The following is an 18,794-nucleotide window of genomic DNA, read 5'->3' as shown; positions in this document are numbered from 1 at the left end:
GTGACGTATGGCTGGCTTTGGAAAAGTTAACCAAAATATTAGCCAAAAAATTTGATCAAACATTTCAAAAACACTCTTTTTGTTTCAGAGGTATAACAAAAAACACTATCGTTAACAGTTTGGACATCTTCTGCAGTAAAATTAGCAAAAACTTGCTTAAATATCCGGAAAATGTGAAGAAAAACAACGATATTGTCAGTCAAATGTTCACAAAAAATTAAACCCGGTAGTTCCGTGGACAAAACAAATTGAAAAAAATAAATCTACATTCTACGCTAGACAGGTTTTCTTATGATAGCAATCACATTCCTCTAGATGAATACATCGATGTGCCAAAATTGACTGATCAAAGACACCCATATGAGTATATAATTCCTCCCCAACAAAAATGGCTCCGAACTATAATTCCAAAATTCCTAATAAGTGTGGAAACTTGGCATAATATGCTCCATTTGCTGTGAATGTTGGTTATATATTTAGGCTAAAATTTATAGTTGTAGATCAACAAATTCGCCAAATTTCAAGCTGAGAACCAGCAAAACAATAATGGAGATTCCAAAACAAGCGAGAAGTTAAGAGGGGTAAAATCGATTAGCGCAAAAATAACACACTTTCACTGTGATATTTCACTAGTTCTAGCCTTGAACAAATTTTATTCGAGACATTTTTTATTGAACTACTAAAATATGCAATAAAAACTAAAGTTTCCACCGGTTTTTTTGCGAACCATATATGCTCTTTTGAGTTTAGTGAACGGAGTTTCACTCTTTGCATTGTTGTCCGTTTTGCATTTAATAATAGTTCGATATGTCTGATCAATTACAGTTTCTTTTACTTTGAAGAGCAACTACCAAACTTTTTCGTGTAAATCTATACACAAAAATATAATACGATCACCTGAAAAATTTTCAAAATTTTGCAAAGTTTTCCATTTTTATGAAGTTTTCACAACAAAAACCAGTTATTCAACCCCACAGAATCAAGTGAAGCTATATGTTAAGTTGGAGACCCATTTTTTTGGTTTCATCTGCAGCAATTTTGATGTCTTAGTACAAATAGATTGCAACGCACGATGAAGCTAATAGGGGATTCGATAAACTGATATTGTTATCAATCAGTGGTTTCCCGAAGAATTTTTGCCAAATTATTTCTAATCAACGGTAACAAGCGACGAAAAGTTTGAAAAGTCACCGCATTTTTCTTATAGAATTTTGCTGTGAACGCTGTGAAAGGGTTCAAAGGTCAACACTTAAGACAATGATTTGTTTATACAGCTAAGGCTAATTTTTTGTTTAAATTCAACGCAGTAACGGCCAATCTCACATATTTTTGCATTTAATAGCGTTCTTACCTCGGCACGTTTGGTCAGACGCTTACATTCACATTTTTGATATATGAAGAACTATTGCACGAGAAAGACTGAGAATGAGCATCTATGATTTGATATTGATTTCTGTTACATTACAGCTTGTGGAGTGGGTCAATACCCCAACCTCTTAGAGACATGCACGGACTTTGCATGCAATGACAACGACACCCTTGGAGAAACCTACAGTGACTTCTGTGTCTTGACTACTACACTGAGCACCGTTCTTACCAACTGCACAGGGGCAGCTTCAGGCAGTGCCTCCGACTGTTCTTGCATGTATGGATATTACCCCAACAGTAACGGAAAGTGAGTTTCAACCCGGGCTGAGGAGTTTTAGAAATATACATATAAGCGATGAGAATGGCTTTTTCACCGCAAAAATCTTGCACAGATTTCCGAATAATGTGCTGAATTTAATGTAAGATCACCGAAAAAGGTGGTGAAATTAGACTTTGGCGATGAATGCGGAAAAAATGACGCGGATTCATTAAGATTTTAGATTTTATAGTTCAATATTTCGTTCTCCTACTCTCACCTAACTCTCACTTAACTCATTTTTAAAGCCTTTTTTGTCATTGATTAAATATTCACCGAATATTGTTTATATCACCTTTTATTTGGTTATATTTAGTTAAAAAAAATTGACATTTCATGAGGCAGAAATAACCTCTATCGAGAGGAAGGAGAGGTTTTGTTCATGCATCATATCAAAGTTAAAAAAGAGCAAGAAAAGTTTTTTAAACAAATTTTTGTGTGAGCATATTTATAGTCTCTAATACATGAACAGAGTTTTCCTAGTATGTGGATCGTATTGTAAATGTAATAAATTAAAAGTTCCGAAAATCTTTGTTTTAATTTGCCTTTCTAAGCTATTTTCTTTTCTTTATTTGAATTTAGGTTGATATTTCTCTTTAATGTGTTCTGTCAAAAAGACTAAATTTTTGGAATTTCGTGTTTTTGTGACGATGATTTTGAATTGCTTTTTATTACGGTTGAGTGGTTCAATCTTTTTGCTGTAAATCATATGTTGTAAAAATCTTTTTGCTTTTGAAAACTGAACCATTTTCTTTTGTAGTAGATTTTTTTTGTAAATAGATTGGAGAATAAAGTAAAAACCAATAAGTAAAAACCAATGTGCGTCCGACTCTAATCGTCCGCGTTATGGTCTAATGGTCCACCAAATGAGCAAGAGCATTTTGTCTAACAGATCAGTAAATGAAAAAAGTAATGCCGCATTAGTGGATGGTTGATGAAACCTGCCATCAATGAGACTACCACACGCAACAAACGTGAAAGTCAAATAAAAATGAAGTTTGGTGACAACCAAAGTTCCATGTCGATATTTAAAAGAAAACACAATGAAAAACCCAAATGACATAAGACAACGCTTAAACTAAATAAATTGACTTGCACTTTGCTAAAAAAAATATGCAATAGACTTGTTTCTAATGCGACTCCCAATTCAAAAATGACTGAAAAAAAGCAAAATTCAAAAAAAAGTTTGCTTTTTTAAAAAAACCAATATTGTCTCAGTGATCAAACCATTAGGTTTCAAAGGAAATCATTAAAAAGATTCATTTAAAACACTTGAGGTGTTATCTAGGGAAAAAAATCTTTTTTTTTCATTTTTAAACCTTTCGGGGGGAATTCCGACCAGATATTATACAGATCTCAAGCGTATGGGACCTCCCCATTAGTTTGATGTTGTGGCAAGGAAACAAGAAACAACACAAAAATATCGACGTTTTCCAAAATCGTTTTCTAAAATAAAAAATACTGGTATCAAAAGAACTACAAACACCAGAGGGAAACATTAAAATAAATAACCCTCTAATAAATTTGCTTTCGGAGCCTTCCAAAAAAAATTATACGAAATTATATACATTAAATATATGCCACTGCGCGTTCTTTAGTCGTCAATTGGACCTATCATTAATATAGTAATTCGTCAAGCAAAAAAAGAACCACAGAAATTGGCAACGTGTGACATTTTATTTGGAAACTCGTGATACCAAAGACAATAAGTCTTTAGTTAAAAAACCCAATGCCAAATTTACACTTTGCTGCTGCTGGGAATAGGATTGATATAACGTTGTTGAGACCAAGCCAAGCTACATTTCGACAGAAGTATGATAAAAAGATGCGTAAATCAAAAGTTCACGGATATTATCAAATATATATATATATATATATATATATATATATATATATATATATATATATAAAGTCTTAAGTATCGTTAGATATCAACTAAAAGCACGGTGTAGTTTAATTAATAGACATTAAAGAAGTCAGAGCTTTTTTAACGAGGCCAAGCCATGAGAATGCAAAAAGAGTAAAAATTGCAGGCAAAACACTTTATTTTAGGTTTCATTTTAAGACTTCATTTTAGGTTTTTTTAAAATTTTTTTTGTCAAAAGATTCAAAATCATGAGCTCATACTCAAAAGCTAATATCTTATGTTCTGTTTTCATGTAAATGGGATATTAGTTCATTGAACGTGATTTTGAAACCATTTTATTCAGTAATTAACATAAAATTGCAAAAGTTTTTTTGAATTAAAGATAGCGCCCAAATACAATCTGAACAATTTTTGATTTTATGAGTCCTTGAGGAGAACAAGAGGGACCCAGATATAGCGGAGCGTTGAACTAAAACACCCAAAGGTGCCAATTATTTGCGATATTTTTAATTTAGAATACGAAATACCTCAATAAAAATAAATGATCAATTTTGGATACATATGGAGTGAAATTAGTAAAAAAAAGGGGTAATATTTTAACTTAAGAAGAATCTTATAGGAAGCGGAAACATAATTAGCCCCTTTTCTAAGAGTTTTAAAAGGTTGTGCTAGCAATTTTCAGTCTCTACAGTTTGCTAGATTGCATAAAGTTGGCTAAAATGCATATTTGGCAGCTTTTTTGATGAGAAAGTCTGAAAATCGAAAAATTTTGCAAACAATTAGCAAGAAAACTCCGCTCAAATTTTAGCAAAATCAACGAAAAGTTGGGCTAATATTAGGGAAATTGGGAACAAAATTGATGGATATCGGTCTACTATTCAGAAATATTCAAACCCCCGGAAAAATCGAAAATCATCTTTTTTTTATTGGTATTATATATATACTACGTTGGATTGTTTTTTTTTAAAGATAGCATTCAAAATTCTCTACGATGAATATATCAATCGGCGAAAAATGACTGAATAAAAACATTTTCGAACAATATCCTTTGATTTTTGATACTCGTACTTTTCGACTAGTTGCAAATGACAAAATGCGTTGGTGAGACGAATGCGAGATTTATTAACCAAATGGGAACGTGGAATTTGAAAACATTGTTGCAGAAATAATGTGGTGGATTTGATGCGAGAAATGCAGGTAAATTGAGAATACAAAAAAACCGATGTTAAAATTTGAAGTAGTATAGTAGTAGTACCGACTTCAGACTCGGATCTGATTCCCATCGAACTTCAGTACTGAAACAGTGTCAACCATTTTTTCCAGTCTTGTTCAATTGCAATTGAAGTACAATTGGAGCGTTGATACTGCACAGAACACAAATAGAGTTTATTATAACTGATTATCAGGTTAGTGGTATGGCGGGTTTTCGACTGCACATGCTGTCCTTTATTCTGAAGTGGGAATGGTTTCATTCTGAACATTATGTCTATTAACTACAGAATTGACATTAAAATTTCATTGAAAATTGAATTTTCGAAATCTGGCCACCCGGGTCGAGGTGTCACCGCCATTCAACGCAAAATTATGCAAGATAAGCGGTGAATGCGGTGAAATTACATAAATCAGGCGGTGAATGCGGTGAAAAAACCTTAATCGCCTGGTAGCGGTGAAATTACATAAATTCACCGCTTTGAAAAAAAAGTGTCCAAACTATGTAAGATAAGCGGTGAATGCGGTGAAATTATATAAATTCACAGCTTAATTTAGTTAAAGAAAAGCCACAAAAATGGCCGCAGTATTTTTACAGTATTTTTTTTAAGTCAACAAAAATTTTTACACAACTGGAATTGGTCAGTAATGTCAGACTGCAGATATCTCATTGATCTGAACAGACTATTTTGGCAGTCCGTGAATACTTTTGCTAAAATAAGGAACGTCTTAACTGAACAAACTATCTTCCAGTTGCAGACACAGAGTCTTTATCCGATCTATTCTTCCTTCTAATTAGCATTATATAACAAAGAGCAGGGAGAGTAGAATAAAAACCTTTGGTGAAGTAGCAGTAGCAGGTATCTGTAATGAATTTTCCATTCCATTGATATCCTTCGAAGAAATGAGAAAACATGAAAGTATTTCTCAAAAGTGCCAATAATATCTGGAACTGGCTAGAAACTTGAAAAAGATCGCTGAGAAAAAAATCCTGTTATAACGACAATTGTAGTTTTTTTTGTTTTCTGAGAAGACAACTTTCCGATCTGAAGAATACAACCAGCAAATGGATTAGTAGAAGAAAGAAGAAAAGAGGCCTGCATTTGGCTAAATATAAAGATATATATAAAAGCAGAAGCATATCCCTAGTTGAGAAATTTTCGATTTTTAAACGTAAGAAATTGTCGGTATTGTCGGCTTTTTCTAGCCAAAAACGACGAAAGCTCTTACGATTTTTTCGTCGGTATTGTCATTTTTGTTCGGTATTTAATATAAAGGTTCGGTATTGTCATTTTTTAACGTAAGAGAGATTCGGTATCGTCGTTTTTTAGCGTAAGAGAGATTCGGTATTGTCGTTTTTTAACGTAAGAAAGATTTGGTATCGTTGAGAGAAACATAGAACTATCATATTTTGAGTTTTCCTACCACGAATAAACATGGAAGAAATTTCGGTCAGCACGTTCTGTTTCAAACGTAAGCAACCGTCAAAGAACTTACTTGTAAACTACAAGAAAGTATGTCCAATCCCAGTGAGAGTAAAATATTTAACAAAATTTTTATCAATTTTCAACAAGTATGTTACATTCTAAAAATCAAAAATAATCAAGAACTTTATATTTGCATAAGTAGTTTGGCCAACGAGCTAAAAAAAATTCAGGAGTTTTGCACACATTTCCAGAATTTTTCTTTGAGACGTACGTTTGAAATTCCTGCAAAAAGAACGCTATCGTAACGTTTGACTACCTTATAAACAGAAATATCATTTTTCCCAATGGAAAAATCCGACAATTTCTTGCGTCCAAAACCGAACATACCGACGATTTCTTATGTTTAAATACCGAACATAGCGAATCTCTCTTACATTCCGAACCGAACATAACGATTCTCGCAAAACCGAACATACCGAAGCTTTCTTACTTTCTAGACCGAACATAACGACAATTTCTTTCATTTGAAACCGATCATACCGAACAAACCGAACATGCCGACCATTTTTTACGTAGAAAACCGAACATACCGAACATTTCTTGCGTCGTTTTTGTTCGGTCTTCTCAACCAGGGATGTAAACCAAAACAAATTTTTAAAGTAGAAAAAATCTGTTGAGGCCGAGATTGTGTAGCTAGTGTTGGAGGGAAAAAGATTTCAGCATACCAAATGAGAAGGGAAAACCGTTTTGTATCGTTAAATGTTCACTTTTAACCATTTTCTGATTCCATAGCAACTATATAGATGTAGTAATTGTAAATGCTCTGAAGGTTATTCTTAGGCGGCAAATTATTTGTTGCTGTGTCCCCTATCCACGAATTGCCTGACTTGCAATTCATTTGTTTTGAACCACAGCCTCTGGTAATTCAGCTCGTGGGTACAAAGAGCAGCACGCAACTAATTTTGAAGATAAGAAAATTTTGAACAAATAGGCCTTAAACATATATCTTGGAGTTCGACTTGTTTCCCTATCGCATTGAACTATGTACAAAAAAGTCCACTATTGCAAATGCCGTCCAGTTTGATATTGAAAAAAAAGAACGAAAGATAACAAATAGTTACAAACTGAAAATGTAATGCAAGAGTAAAAACATAGGGGATGTACAGTTAATAAAGCAAATTGCTCGAACAAATTAGCGGTCAAGTTTGGAATTGACAAAAAACTGGGATGTCTAAAGTTTTCCTTGTCACAAAGTTTTATATAGAAGCCGTTATATAATTGATTGTTAATTGGTAACTGATTCATATAATTTTTTTACACATACTTAAACAGTAGTTACTTGCATTTACTTGATTTAAGGATAATCTCCTTAACTGAAAGTCCAAAGTGCACTTTCAAAGAAATTCAACTTCAAATGTAAAAAAACACAAAAAGAATGTTTGGGTTTTGGTTTCCAAATCATGTTTTGATTTTAAAATTTCTCTGGTTATTGCTTTTAGAACTAAGTTTTTTTAAAAAACTTTACTTAAAAAGGATTTGGCTATATCTAGTGTCATCAAATAAAATGCAACTTTTAGTTATCGTGTTTCCAGCAGATTCGGATTTAAAAGGGAAAGCTCTGATTGATTTTTCTTTTTTAAAAAAGGGTTTTCAGTTCTTGTGAAGTCGCGTGTCCTTTAAAAGGATTCTTTTAAAGTGAAAAATTGGGTTCTTGTAAATTCGCGTGGCCTCTAAAATTTTTTGCTCAACCAATTTTGCATTTTATTAATTAGATTCTATAATTTTTTAGGTGCCTCTTAATTGCTTGAATTGTTGTTTGAGTGATAGAACTTGCTCTTTTTGAAATAAATTTTTGCTAGCATAAAAAAGATAGAAGCAGCGAGGTAAAGAGCATCTCAATTTTAAACCCTGGATGCAATACTCCCCCTCTAAATTAACTGCAGAAACCAGAGGTCAGTGGAAAATTCTTCAGGTCTGATCAAACATGAATTTCAAATGCTGCATCCCGAGCGTAACTTTCCTAGGAAAAAAGGTAGATTGTAAGTCCTGCAGAAACTGGTTTCGTGCATTATGCCTAAAATAACAAATGAGGAATACGCCAACATGTAGGATGTTGTTTGTATTATTACGCTTTGCTGCAATCGACAGACAGAGGGCAGGTTGAGGGGAAAAAATTGTTCAAAAGGTATTAATGTGCCCCTCTAATGTGCCAAAAATTTTGCCAAAATTTGTGGACCAGACCTTAGAAAAGAGGATAATGGGCAATAAAGATCAATTGAAAACAACACCAAACGTGCATCGAAAAAAGCAAATTTAACTTATGATAAAATTTTTCTACAATACAGAGGCAAACTCACAAAATTTTGCAAGCAATTTGAAGAAACTATGTGACTTGCAAGTAGTATTCGTAACGCGAAAAATAAGATCATGCTCCTGCAGCCTTTGATAATCTTTTCCTATAGACTTGAAATCCCACTTGGTAGTTGAGATCAAATGTAATGGATGCGTTCCACTTTTTTTTGGGCAGACAAGCCGTCATGTTACAACTAGGATATCAGAACATCAAAAGAATTATTCACAGGTGGGTAAATATCTTGTTGAATCTATTGGCTCCACGAATGACCTTGAATGAAAAGCTCTGGATGCACGTGGCACTGTAGAGAAACTATGGCTATCAGAGCTATACATCAGCAAGTTGAAACCGGGACTAAACACATGCGATGAAAATCGGGGGCGGGAAATCATGTTCAAATTTTATTTCAGATCATAATTTTGGCTTGGGAAAAAAAAATTGGGCAAAAATTTTTTTTGCATTATAAAACGAATTTTGCAAAACCTCCACAAGAGTGCTACTTAGGGTTGGAACAAATTCGGAATTACCCTAGAAATACAAAAACATGATGAGAATCGAAAAATCATGAATAGGATTGTTTTTAAAGAAATTGATAACAGCTAAAAATATGAGTTGTTAATAGGCCAATTATTGTAGAAATGAAAACTTTTCACTTTCTTTTTCAAGATGGTTCCTAGAATTGTTTTAATTATTTTTTTTGCAACAACTAAATTAAAATTATAACCATACGGTTAAACATACCTGAAACAAAAAATATTTCAAATCATTCAAACAAAATAATATAATAAACATCAACAAATTTGTTGAAGAATCACATTATAAAGTTTCTTTCGATTGCTTTCTTCCTAAAAATAAAAATAACTTTGGAAAACTCCTACGTTGCTATGCAAAAAGTTTTTTTCATGTTGTGAGAGCAAGAAATCATTCACCTTTTTCTTAAAAACGTTTTCATTTTTTGCCAATGTGGTAACTTATTCCATTTTTGTACGCATTGACGAACAATCGAATTCATTTCAAAGCTGGTTTTAGCATTTTGTCTAATTTTGAATTGTTCTGTTCGAGTATTTTGATGAAGACTCAGATACCTGTGAAAACTTTCTGAATTTTCTTGCCTAGCCATATTATAATGAAATTTGATTAGCAACGTTTTTGCTATTATTAGCTCAGCTAGTAGGGTCTTTGTCTGGATTAGCAGATCTTTCGCATTGTCATACTTTTTAGGTAGAAAGCGCAACTTTATACCCCAGTTAGTCTGTCGGTTAAGGCGTTTTAGGTTTTTTGAAGATAAATTTGAAAAAAGATGGCCGGAAAGGATAAGTGTAAAAGCACAAACGATTTTAGAAGAAGAATGCGAGCGGTCAGGGGAACTTGACGTTTCATAAGGTAAATTGATCCTATAGCATGAGCCATCTTTTTCACGGTTTTATTCAGCTGCTCCTCAAAACAAAGATTAATAAATTTTGTGTTCTGAGAACTTCATTTTTGTAAAAAAAAAGATCCAAAATCAGAATCATTGCGCGAGAAAAAGATTAATTCGGTTTTGTTTGTATTTAAAGTTAGTTTGTTCATCTCTACATATTCTTCTGTTTTTTTGTGAAATTTCTGTGACTTTTCCTTCTAAGCTACTTTTCTGTCCACAACAGACAATACTTGTGCCATCTGCTAATTGAATTACCTTTTCCGTTGTGCTTATATTAGATGATAAATCGTTCACAAATAGAAGAAAAATGAGTGGTCCTAAAACAGTTTCCTGTGGCACAACGTTATTCAAAATTTCACAATCAGAGAATATGCCATTAAATTTTACCTTCTGTCTGCGGTTGGCAAGAAATGAAAACAGTAATTCTTTCGCTTCCTGGGAAAAACCATACATTTAAATTTTTAAGGAAAATGTTATGCGAAATGGAATTAAACGCTTTTGCAAGTTCTAGAAAAATAGCAACAGTTTCTTTGCTTTGATTTAAATTGGCCGAAACTGTTTCAACCAGTTCTAGAACTGCATCTGTTGCAGACTTTTGTTTCTGAAATCCGAATTACTCTTTGTTTATAATTTTATGGTTATCAATGAACTCCATCATCTGAGTCAAAAAGAGGCGCTCAAAAATTTTTGCAAAACCCGGAGTTACAGGAATTGGTCGATAATTTGTACCTATCTAAATTATCACCTTTTTGAATATTGGTGTTACATAGGCTAGTTTCATTTTATGTGGGAAATATATCTTAATGCACTCATTTAAGGCGAAATGTAGATGTATGCCTATAGCTAATTTGCAAAACTTTATGAGTCGAATTGAGATTTCACCAGGTCTTGCTGGTTTGTTATCGTTCAGCGAGTCAATGACTGAATAAAGTTCTTTTCTAGTCACAGTTCTGAATGCGAATTCAGGTATATTAAGTTTATCAGGGTATTTACAATTAATATCCGAACCTTTGAAAACACCTTGATTAGCATATGATCTATTCAGACAATTGATAGTATTTTTGGTTCCCTTGAAATTTCACCACTGTCTAATCTAATTTCATCAACCTTGACAATTTTATCATTCGGACTGGTCTTTTGCTTAATGAATTTCCATTGTTCCTTAATTGTTGGTAGTTTTTGGAAGAAATTGATGCAAAAATTGTTGAGTGCCTCCCTTAGTCTCCTATTAACTAAGTTTACTTAAGCGCTTAAATTCTTTGTACGTCTCGCTGTCAGGAATTTTTCCATTTTTTGAACAAAAAATGTTTTGTGCAATCAAATGTTTCAATTCTTGTGTTAACCAGGGCTTAGAATTCTTATAATTTTCTCCCCCTTTTTTAACACTCTGAATTGGTGCGTGTTTTTCAACAATTTTCTCAAAAATATCGAGGAATGAATCAAACGTATCGTTGCCATTCTCACATTGTTACATTCTACACCATTCTACACATTATGGTCTCAGACAAATGTAAATACATATCCATTTTGTTCTTTAACAATTTGTGAAACAATTTTAACCTGACGATGAACGTAAAGTTCGACAACGTTTGTTTTAAATATCAGAACTAATTTTAATTTGACAAATTTGTTTCTTCTACATATTCATTTTATCCTTTAACAATTCGTGAAACAGTTTTAACCTCAACCTTCTCTGCCTGTCGTTCGAGAGCAATTCACCCGACGCTAGTCGGTTTATGTTTATTTGGTTTTTGGGGTAGTAATGCACGCCCTATTTTTTTTGTTTCAGATGCGTCTTTCACGGGAATTCAACCTCGGGCTATTGTGACAAAAGATTAGGGAATAACTGCACGTGCTCATCGGCAACTGATATTTCTACATGTGCTTGTGATTTGGGCTGGTATGCTGACTTCTCTCTTCAATCGGACTTCTCCTGTCTCCGTAAGTGAAATAAAAGTGAACAAATATACATACAAACTACGGCTCTTTCCTATTTTTGCCCCATATGGTAAATATGCCATAGTGGGGGGCTATAATTTCATGGCTGGCGCTATAATGGGAAATACGCTGAGAAATAATAACGCTGTAATTAATGGGACACCAAACTACTATCACAATAGAGCTGTGACTGTCAGATCTGCAGAAATAATAGGACAATTTTCTAAGACGATGACTGGGACGAAAATCCCCTCAGTGAAAACTGTAAATCCCCAACAACAACAACAACAACAACTAGTCAAGGTGATCCACTCGTATTTTTAATTTAATGGATAACCATAACTCCTGTAATTGCATTTCTTGGTGATAAAATCAAAATTTGAAAGCAATTTGAAGATACTGGTTTCTCTACCGTTATCCATTGTGCCTCAATAGTTTTGATGTCTCGGAAGAGAAATTCTGTTATGAACTTAGCAAAATTGACGAGAAGAAAAGTTGTGGTCCGGACAATCTACCAGCTGCATTTTTTTAAAAAATGCAGTTCCGAGTTAGCTAATCCAGTTCCGAGTTCCATGAATAATTTAGTCAGAAATATTAGGCGTCTTTCAGTTTTTCCAAAAAATGGAAAATAGGAGCTGTTAGTCCAATTTTTGAAAGTTTTCTAACAACTTATATATTATATCAGTGATATTTTTCAAACAATTCACAGGAGGTTTCTGTTTTTCTTTTTGACTTTTCCAAAGCTTTCGACAAGATAGACCACGGTTTACTCCTCTTGAAGCTATCAAAAATTGGGGCAGGTGGACAACTCCTGAAGCTCGAAGAAAGTTACCTAGCGACTAGACGACAGTTCGTTAAAGTACAGGATTAATGTTCAGAGTCAGCTGTTACTTTGGGAGTCCCGCAGGTCTCCTTATTGGACCCCCTGCTATTCCTTAGTTTCTTAAACGATCTACCGAACGTTGTTAATAGCCGCACAGCGATAGCTGAGGCTATTATTGGCCTTCTCTTGGTTTTTTACGACTCGAAGAGGAGTATTGGTTTTCTCTCGGTTTTTTTTTACAGGAAGTAGATTTGTTCACGCGGCATTTTGACCTAAAAGCGAAAGTGAGAAAAGCTGTCTTGGTGAACAAATTTTCGCTAAGCGAGAGAAGTTTTTTGATCATGCGCTGCGTTTAGTGAATGACTTTTTGACTTTGAAAAGTAGTTTTCGACTGAATGGCATATATAGATAACCGTTTTTAGCCGTTTTTTCGTCTAAGTGGTCAGTTTTTTTTGCTTGTAATTTGGTTTTTTGTAGAAAGAATTTTTACTCGATACTACATTGAAATGCCAACATCGGAAATTGATGCCACAGTGTTTTGCAGAGCCTGAATATGGGTTTCAATTTGAAAATTGGCACATATTTTTTGATTTTTTAGTTAATTTTTGACTTTTTTCTATTAATTTCTTCATTCTTAGATCTTTTAACCGTCTTTTTGTCAAAAATCAGTTCATTTGGCAACTTCCCTTTGATAATTCACATACTTAACGCCTCTCTCTACCTCGGTGTATTTTTGTTTTATAAAATTGTACATATGCTAATCCGATTTTGGTAGTTTTTTCCCGATTTTTTTCAGTTTTTTGTTTGTATTTTGATTGTAATTACTAGAAATAGTCTTTTTGTGCAACATGAGGGACCTTAATTGCGTTTTAATAAAAATTCAATCATTTTTTGGAGTTCAGTTTTTGAAAAACAGTTGAAGCTTTTTCGTAAATGCAGTCTTAAAAGTTTTTTTGATAATTTTTTTTTGCAAAATGTTTCAATGTTTTATATTTTTGAGTTCTGCTTTTTCCTATTTTTTTGTTCTCTTCAGGAAGATAGATTTTTGTATCGGATGACTAGTTATCTTTTCTAGGTCTCGAATGTTGAGCAGTGAACTGTATTTGTTTTTCTTGATTTTTTGAATTTGATTTTTCACTTTTTAAAAAACAAGAATGCCTTTTTGTTACGGTGTTCCTTACATTGTGCCCATATTCTTAAAATTCTAGTTAGTATCATTTTAGTTTTGTCCTGGCAACTATTTTTATTTATGGTATATTGATTTTTTCAGCTTCCATTTTTCATGAAAGCTGTATTAAAAGTTTTTTGACCTTTTTCTGTAAAATATTTAATGTTTCATATGTTTGATATCTGGTTTTTCTTATTTTTTTGTTCACTTCAGGAGGATAGATCTTTATATTGGACGACTAGTTATCTTTTTTATGTCTCTTATACTGAACAATGAAATGTATTCGTTTTTCTTGAACTTTGTTTTTTTTTTATTTTTGACTTTCAAAAATCAAGAATGTGTTTTTATTACGGTGTTCCTCATATTGTGTCCGTGTTCTTATCATTCTAGTTAGTATCGTTTTAGTTTTGTCCTGGCAGCTTTTTATGGCACATTTATTTTTGGCTGTTTCAGTTGTTAAAAAATTGAATGATTTCAGCATTTTCTTAGATTTTCGTCATTTCTTTGTTTGCAATTGATTTCATTAAACACAAGGCAGTACTGAGAGTTTTCTAGCCAGCTTTTTCCAAAAGCTCTACTTAATACTATCTACTGCAACTTCCTTCCGGCCTTGGTGTTAATTTAAACGATTTTTTGCCTTTGAACATTTTTCTGCTGCTTGTCTTTTCTATGATTATTTTAATTTTTGAATTAGTTTTAAATCATGTTGTCTAGCATATGCAGAACAAGGGAGAAGTATGTGCCGTTTTTTGTTTTAATTGCAGTGATTAGAACTGTAATTATAGTGGTTTTCTGATTCTTAAATGTTAGTATTCTTTTTTTTTAAAAAAAAAGATTTAACTTAGTTTCTAAGATTGTTATCTGCCGTTTGCTTTTCTGATCTTTTTGAGATCAGAATCATGAATTATTTGAGGGCAATTGATAGCCCTTTCAGCTGTTTTAGGCCATCAGTATTTTGACCTGCTTATCTATTTCGGATTTTTAACGTTATCAAAAATTTTCAACAACATAAAATTTTGCTGCATTTTTTTCTTGGTGACAGTGGTTTAAGTTTCACCAATTTTTAGATCAGACAAGGGGAGGTAATGAGTTAATGGTTGAATTCAAATTGTAATTGCTTCAGCTGCAATTAGGGTTTTGTTTGTGAGGTTTTGCGGCTTCGAGTCGCTTCCGGAATTCTTCCGGCTATGTTTTTTATTTCGTCGTCATGATTTTTGTTACGACCATATGACGTCACAGCCATTTTTTGTTCATTCGTTCATGCAATTTCAACTGAATTGCATGTGTGACGTCATTTTTTGCTCTTAGTGGAGCGAGTTTTTTTGTTCATGCGCGTGATTAAATTTTTGGTCACACTTGACTTACCTCACTCTCAAAAATGACTTCCTCACTTTGAAATTGACTTTTATTTACTTTAACTCAAAGAGATAATGTCAAATGGGTGTGTGTCACTCTAATTGAAGGTTATTTGAGATCAGCTAATAGAGGCAGCAATAACTTATACAGATTTTTAATCAAAATATAAGAGATCAGCCTTCAATGAAAAGACGATTTTTTTTTGGTCTGTCTTTTTACTGTTTTTTTTTAGACCGCCGATCTACGAATCTATTGCGGCTATTTTCTGGCAATCTGCCAGCTATGTTTTTTCATTCCATTGTTTACCTGTTTGTTGATGATTTAAAGCTTTTGTACAAGGAACATTTAGGTGACTGCTATCGAGCTCAAATTGATTTGGATTCGATTTACCAATGGAGTTATGAAAGCAACATGAATTTTAATCTTAAGAAATGCCATATTATTAGTTTTTATAAAGCGCCTAAGATGCAAGTTCATCTGGGTAAATCTATCCTGCAATATAAAAGTCCGTCGAAGATCTTGGTCTTACGTGCAAGCACGTAGAAGCCAGAATTGAACGTTCCAACAAATTTTTTCATATTAAACGAAACTCACAATCTCGGCGAAATCAAAGCCATTGAAAAAAACGCTTTTTCCGACTGTCACTTATGCTTCCAATTGCCGTTAGAAACAGACCTCTGGAATTTTGAAACGTCTCACAGGAAAACGACGAATTGGATTATTCCCAATCTAAGAAAGGTTAATGTATCTTAATGTGCTACGTCTTGACTGATTTTTAGCATTATCTGATCTTCTCTAATAAAAAAAATTGTCACATGCAGGTACGATATTGTCTTTACTGATTACTTAGAAATCTCATTAACAGACAGAAGGTCAAGCAATTCTTGCGTTCTGTCCAAAATAAAACGGGAGGTCCAGTGCTCGAATTTTTCTACAGGACAACTTATCGATCAAATTTGCTTTCAACTTCTGTTAAACTAAGGGAGCCTGCAGAGCTGAAAAAAATTCTGCTCAAAATCATCTTGAACTATTTTAACGATTATTTCAACGAATGAGACACATGCACTTGGACGTTCATCTATTTATGTGATTGCTGTCGCACATCACCGAGAGCTTTAAGAGATAACCGGAGTAATGACCCATAACTGTAAATACGGAAGGGAGATGTCCCACACTTTTGTGAAACTCCTAATAATATTAATAATAATAATGATGACGCTGAGATAAAGAAACAGCGGATTTTATATGGAATAAATTTTAATCTCTTGTCAAAGAGATAAAAGGTTGGGTCAAACTTGAATGAGATTCGCTCATTTTTTTCAGCTAATCAAAAAGGAGCATCAAGTTGGCTTAACGTCACGCCCATGAAGCTACTCATTGCTGGGATGCTGTTAAAATGCAACCACTCCCTGCTGGTAATAAAGTTTCATGGTAGCACGTGCCCGCCATTAGTAAATGGAGGTCTGTACGCATATGCTCAGACATAATAACTTTTAAAATTTTATTCAGAAACTTACAAACTTGTCTCGATTTATAATTTTGGAAACGGTTCAAAATTCAGGTTTCAAATTAATCGGGTCCAATACAAATAGTTGTAAAAGAGTAGTTTTGTTTATGAAACTTGTTGAGTTCCATAAAGTTCTCTCTCTCTCTCTGTGCGTGTGTCAGAAGGGATTGAGGCTTATTAGTTTGAGGATCTGACAAGTTCGTGTGTGATTTCTGTATTGTGTCAAATAGATTTTGTAATAAATTGGCTAATTTGATCATTTATGTTGTTTGCAGAGGACTGTGGTCAAAATGCAGATTACTGTGTGTTGGCTTCTAACAACTCAGTTAATTGCTCCACTGATCGGACCACTGCCAACATTGGCACTTGTGTATGCTCCTATGGGTACAAAGTTTCTTTCTCGGGAACAGATGTCTCATGCGTTCGTGTCAACTGTGACTTTGAGTTCGATAACAACTGTGAGAAAGGGACCTTCATAGCCAGTAATGACTACACTAACGTGCACTGTGGGGAAGGGCGAAATCCTGGTGTTCTCGACATAGACGTTGGCCATTGCATAGGTAATCATAATAGAATTTTTAAATCTAATCACATAATCGTTTTTTAATTGCTCTCAAACGAAGTTTGTAGCAATTATATTAGTCCTGTCGGTCTTTTTTTTATGCGATTTTTCGCTTGACCAATTTTTCGTCTGACGCTTTTGACTTTTCGTCCTCAAAAACGGGATAAACAGGTAGCGCCCAGCGGGCATTATGTGCTCTTAGAGCCTTTCAGGTCTGTTTCAGCTCAAACTGTCTTGGAGACTTATACTTATACTTATGGTGTGAGGGGCGGTTCTTAGAGGTTGACACCCCCCCCCTTTGTTGACCCTCCACCCCCACTATTGGCTCCACCTCCCCATCGCGCTTTTGCCCCCCCCCACCCAGTGCTGCCCCTATCAGCCCCCGGTGCACCCCCCCCCCCCCCCCCGTGGCTAGCTACTGACCAAGCCAACCGCTCGCCGGTCGTTTGAGAGCAATTCGCCCGACGGTAGTCGGTTATGTTTTATTTTTAGAAAATAGTAAACTAAATGGATCTTGAACAGTGGCGTTTTCAGAATTAAAGTTGCGTTTTGAGTTCTTATTCATAATGGAAATTGCAAGAACAGATGGAGAATTTTGGCTTCTATTTCGTTTATTTTTCTGCATTTTTTCTCATTTTCTCGTCTTTCTGTTTTTCTTCAGCTTATGAGAAACCTCTCAGCTATTACTTCCTGGATCCAGTCATGTAGAAAGGGTAAAAAATTGAAAGAATGGTCTCTAGCAAAATATTCCTCCTCATTGGGGAACAAAGGATACCAATATGCAATAGAATTAAAAAATAAGCTCTGCATAGTCGCTATTTGGTTAACAAAATTTGTAGCACTTATTATAGCCCTTGCTAGTTTTTTATAGGCGCACGCTGAGTGTAGCTATATCGCCGTTTTCCTAGTTTTTTAAGACTCCAAGAGCTGTATTTGTTTGCTTGGTTTTCCAACCGGAAGTACCATTTTTCATATGGACCTGAAAGAGGTTAAATTGCCATGTGAACAAATTTTTTCCTGAGCGACAGAAGTTTTTTTATCATGCGCTGCGTTCAGTGACTTTTCGACTTTGAAAAGTGTTTTTGAGAGTGGTTTATATAGACAGCCGGTTTCCGTCCATTTCGCTGATTTCTTGGTTATAATTTTATTGTAGTAATGGTTTTAATTGACGCTGCCGTATTTTGTAACTTTCTAAAAATGATATCGCAAACTTTTTGATAGCCTAATTAAGGCGGTCCAAAAGCAAAATGGACATATATGTCATGTTTCAATTTCATTAGTTTCGCTATTTTGGTTCTTTGGTCGGACTTTTTTTCTAAAAAGTCAGTGTATATAGCAAGGTCTCTTTAAAAGTTTGTATTTTATACCTCTTTTTAACGTGCGATATCTTTGTTTTATATAATTTTTTATTTGCTTTTCACATAACTATTCTGATTTGGTGGTTTTTTTCCCAATTTTTCGACGTTTCTTTTTTCGTTTT

The 18,794-nt window shown here is 34.0% G+C and overlaps 1 protein-coding gene across 1 annotated transcript in view; it reads left to right on the top strand.

Annotated features, from left to right (window-relative positions):
- LOC142334997 (uncharacterized) overlaps positions 1-18,794 on the top strand; it is a 44,594-nt gene that overhangs the window by 1,676 nt on the left and 24,124 nt on the right. The window contains exons 3-5 of the mRNA XM_075383325.1: positions 1,468-1,675; positions 11,750-11,901; positions 17,028-17,312. Coding sequence (XP_075239440.1) covers positions 1,468-1,675; positions 11,750-11,901; positions 17,028-17,312 — 645 coding nt within the window. The remainder of the gene's footprint in view (positions 1-1,467; positions 1,676-11,749; positions 11,902-17,027; positions 17,313-18,794) is intronic.

Source organism: Convolutriloba macropyga, chromosome 2 (genome assembly GCF_964194025.1).
Source record: "Convolutriloba macropyga chromosome 2, txConMacr16.3, whole genome shotgun sequence".
Lineage (NCBI taxonomy): Eukaryota > Metazoa > Xenacoelomorpha > Acoela > Convolutidae > Convolutriloba > Convolutriloba macropyga.
Note: the sequence above shows the minus strand (reverse complement) of the source record. Positions and strands in the feature narration are given on the sequence as shown.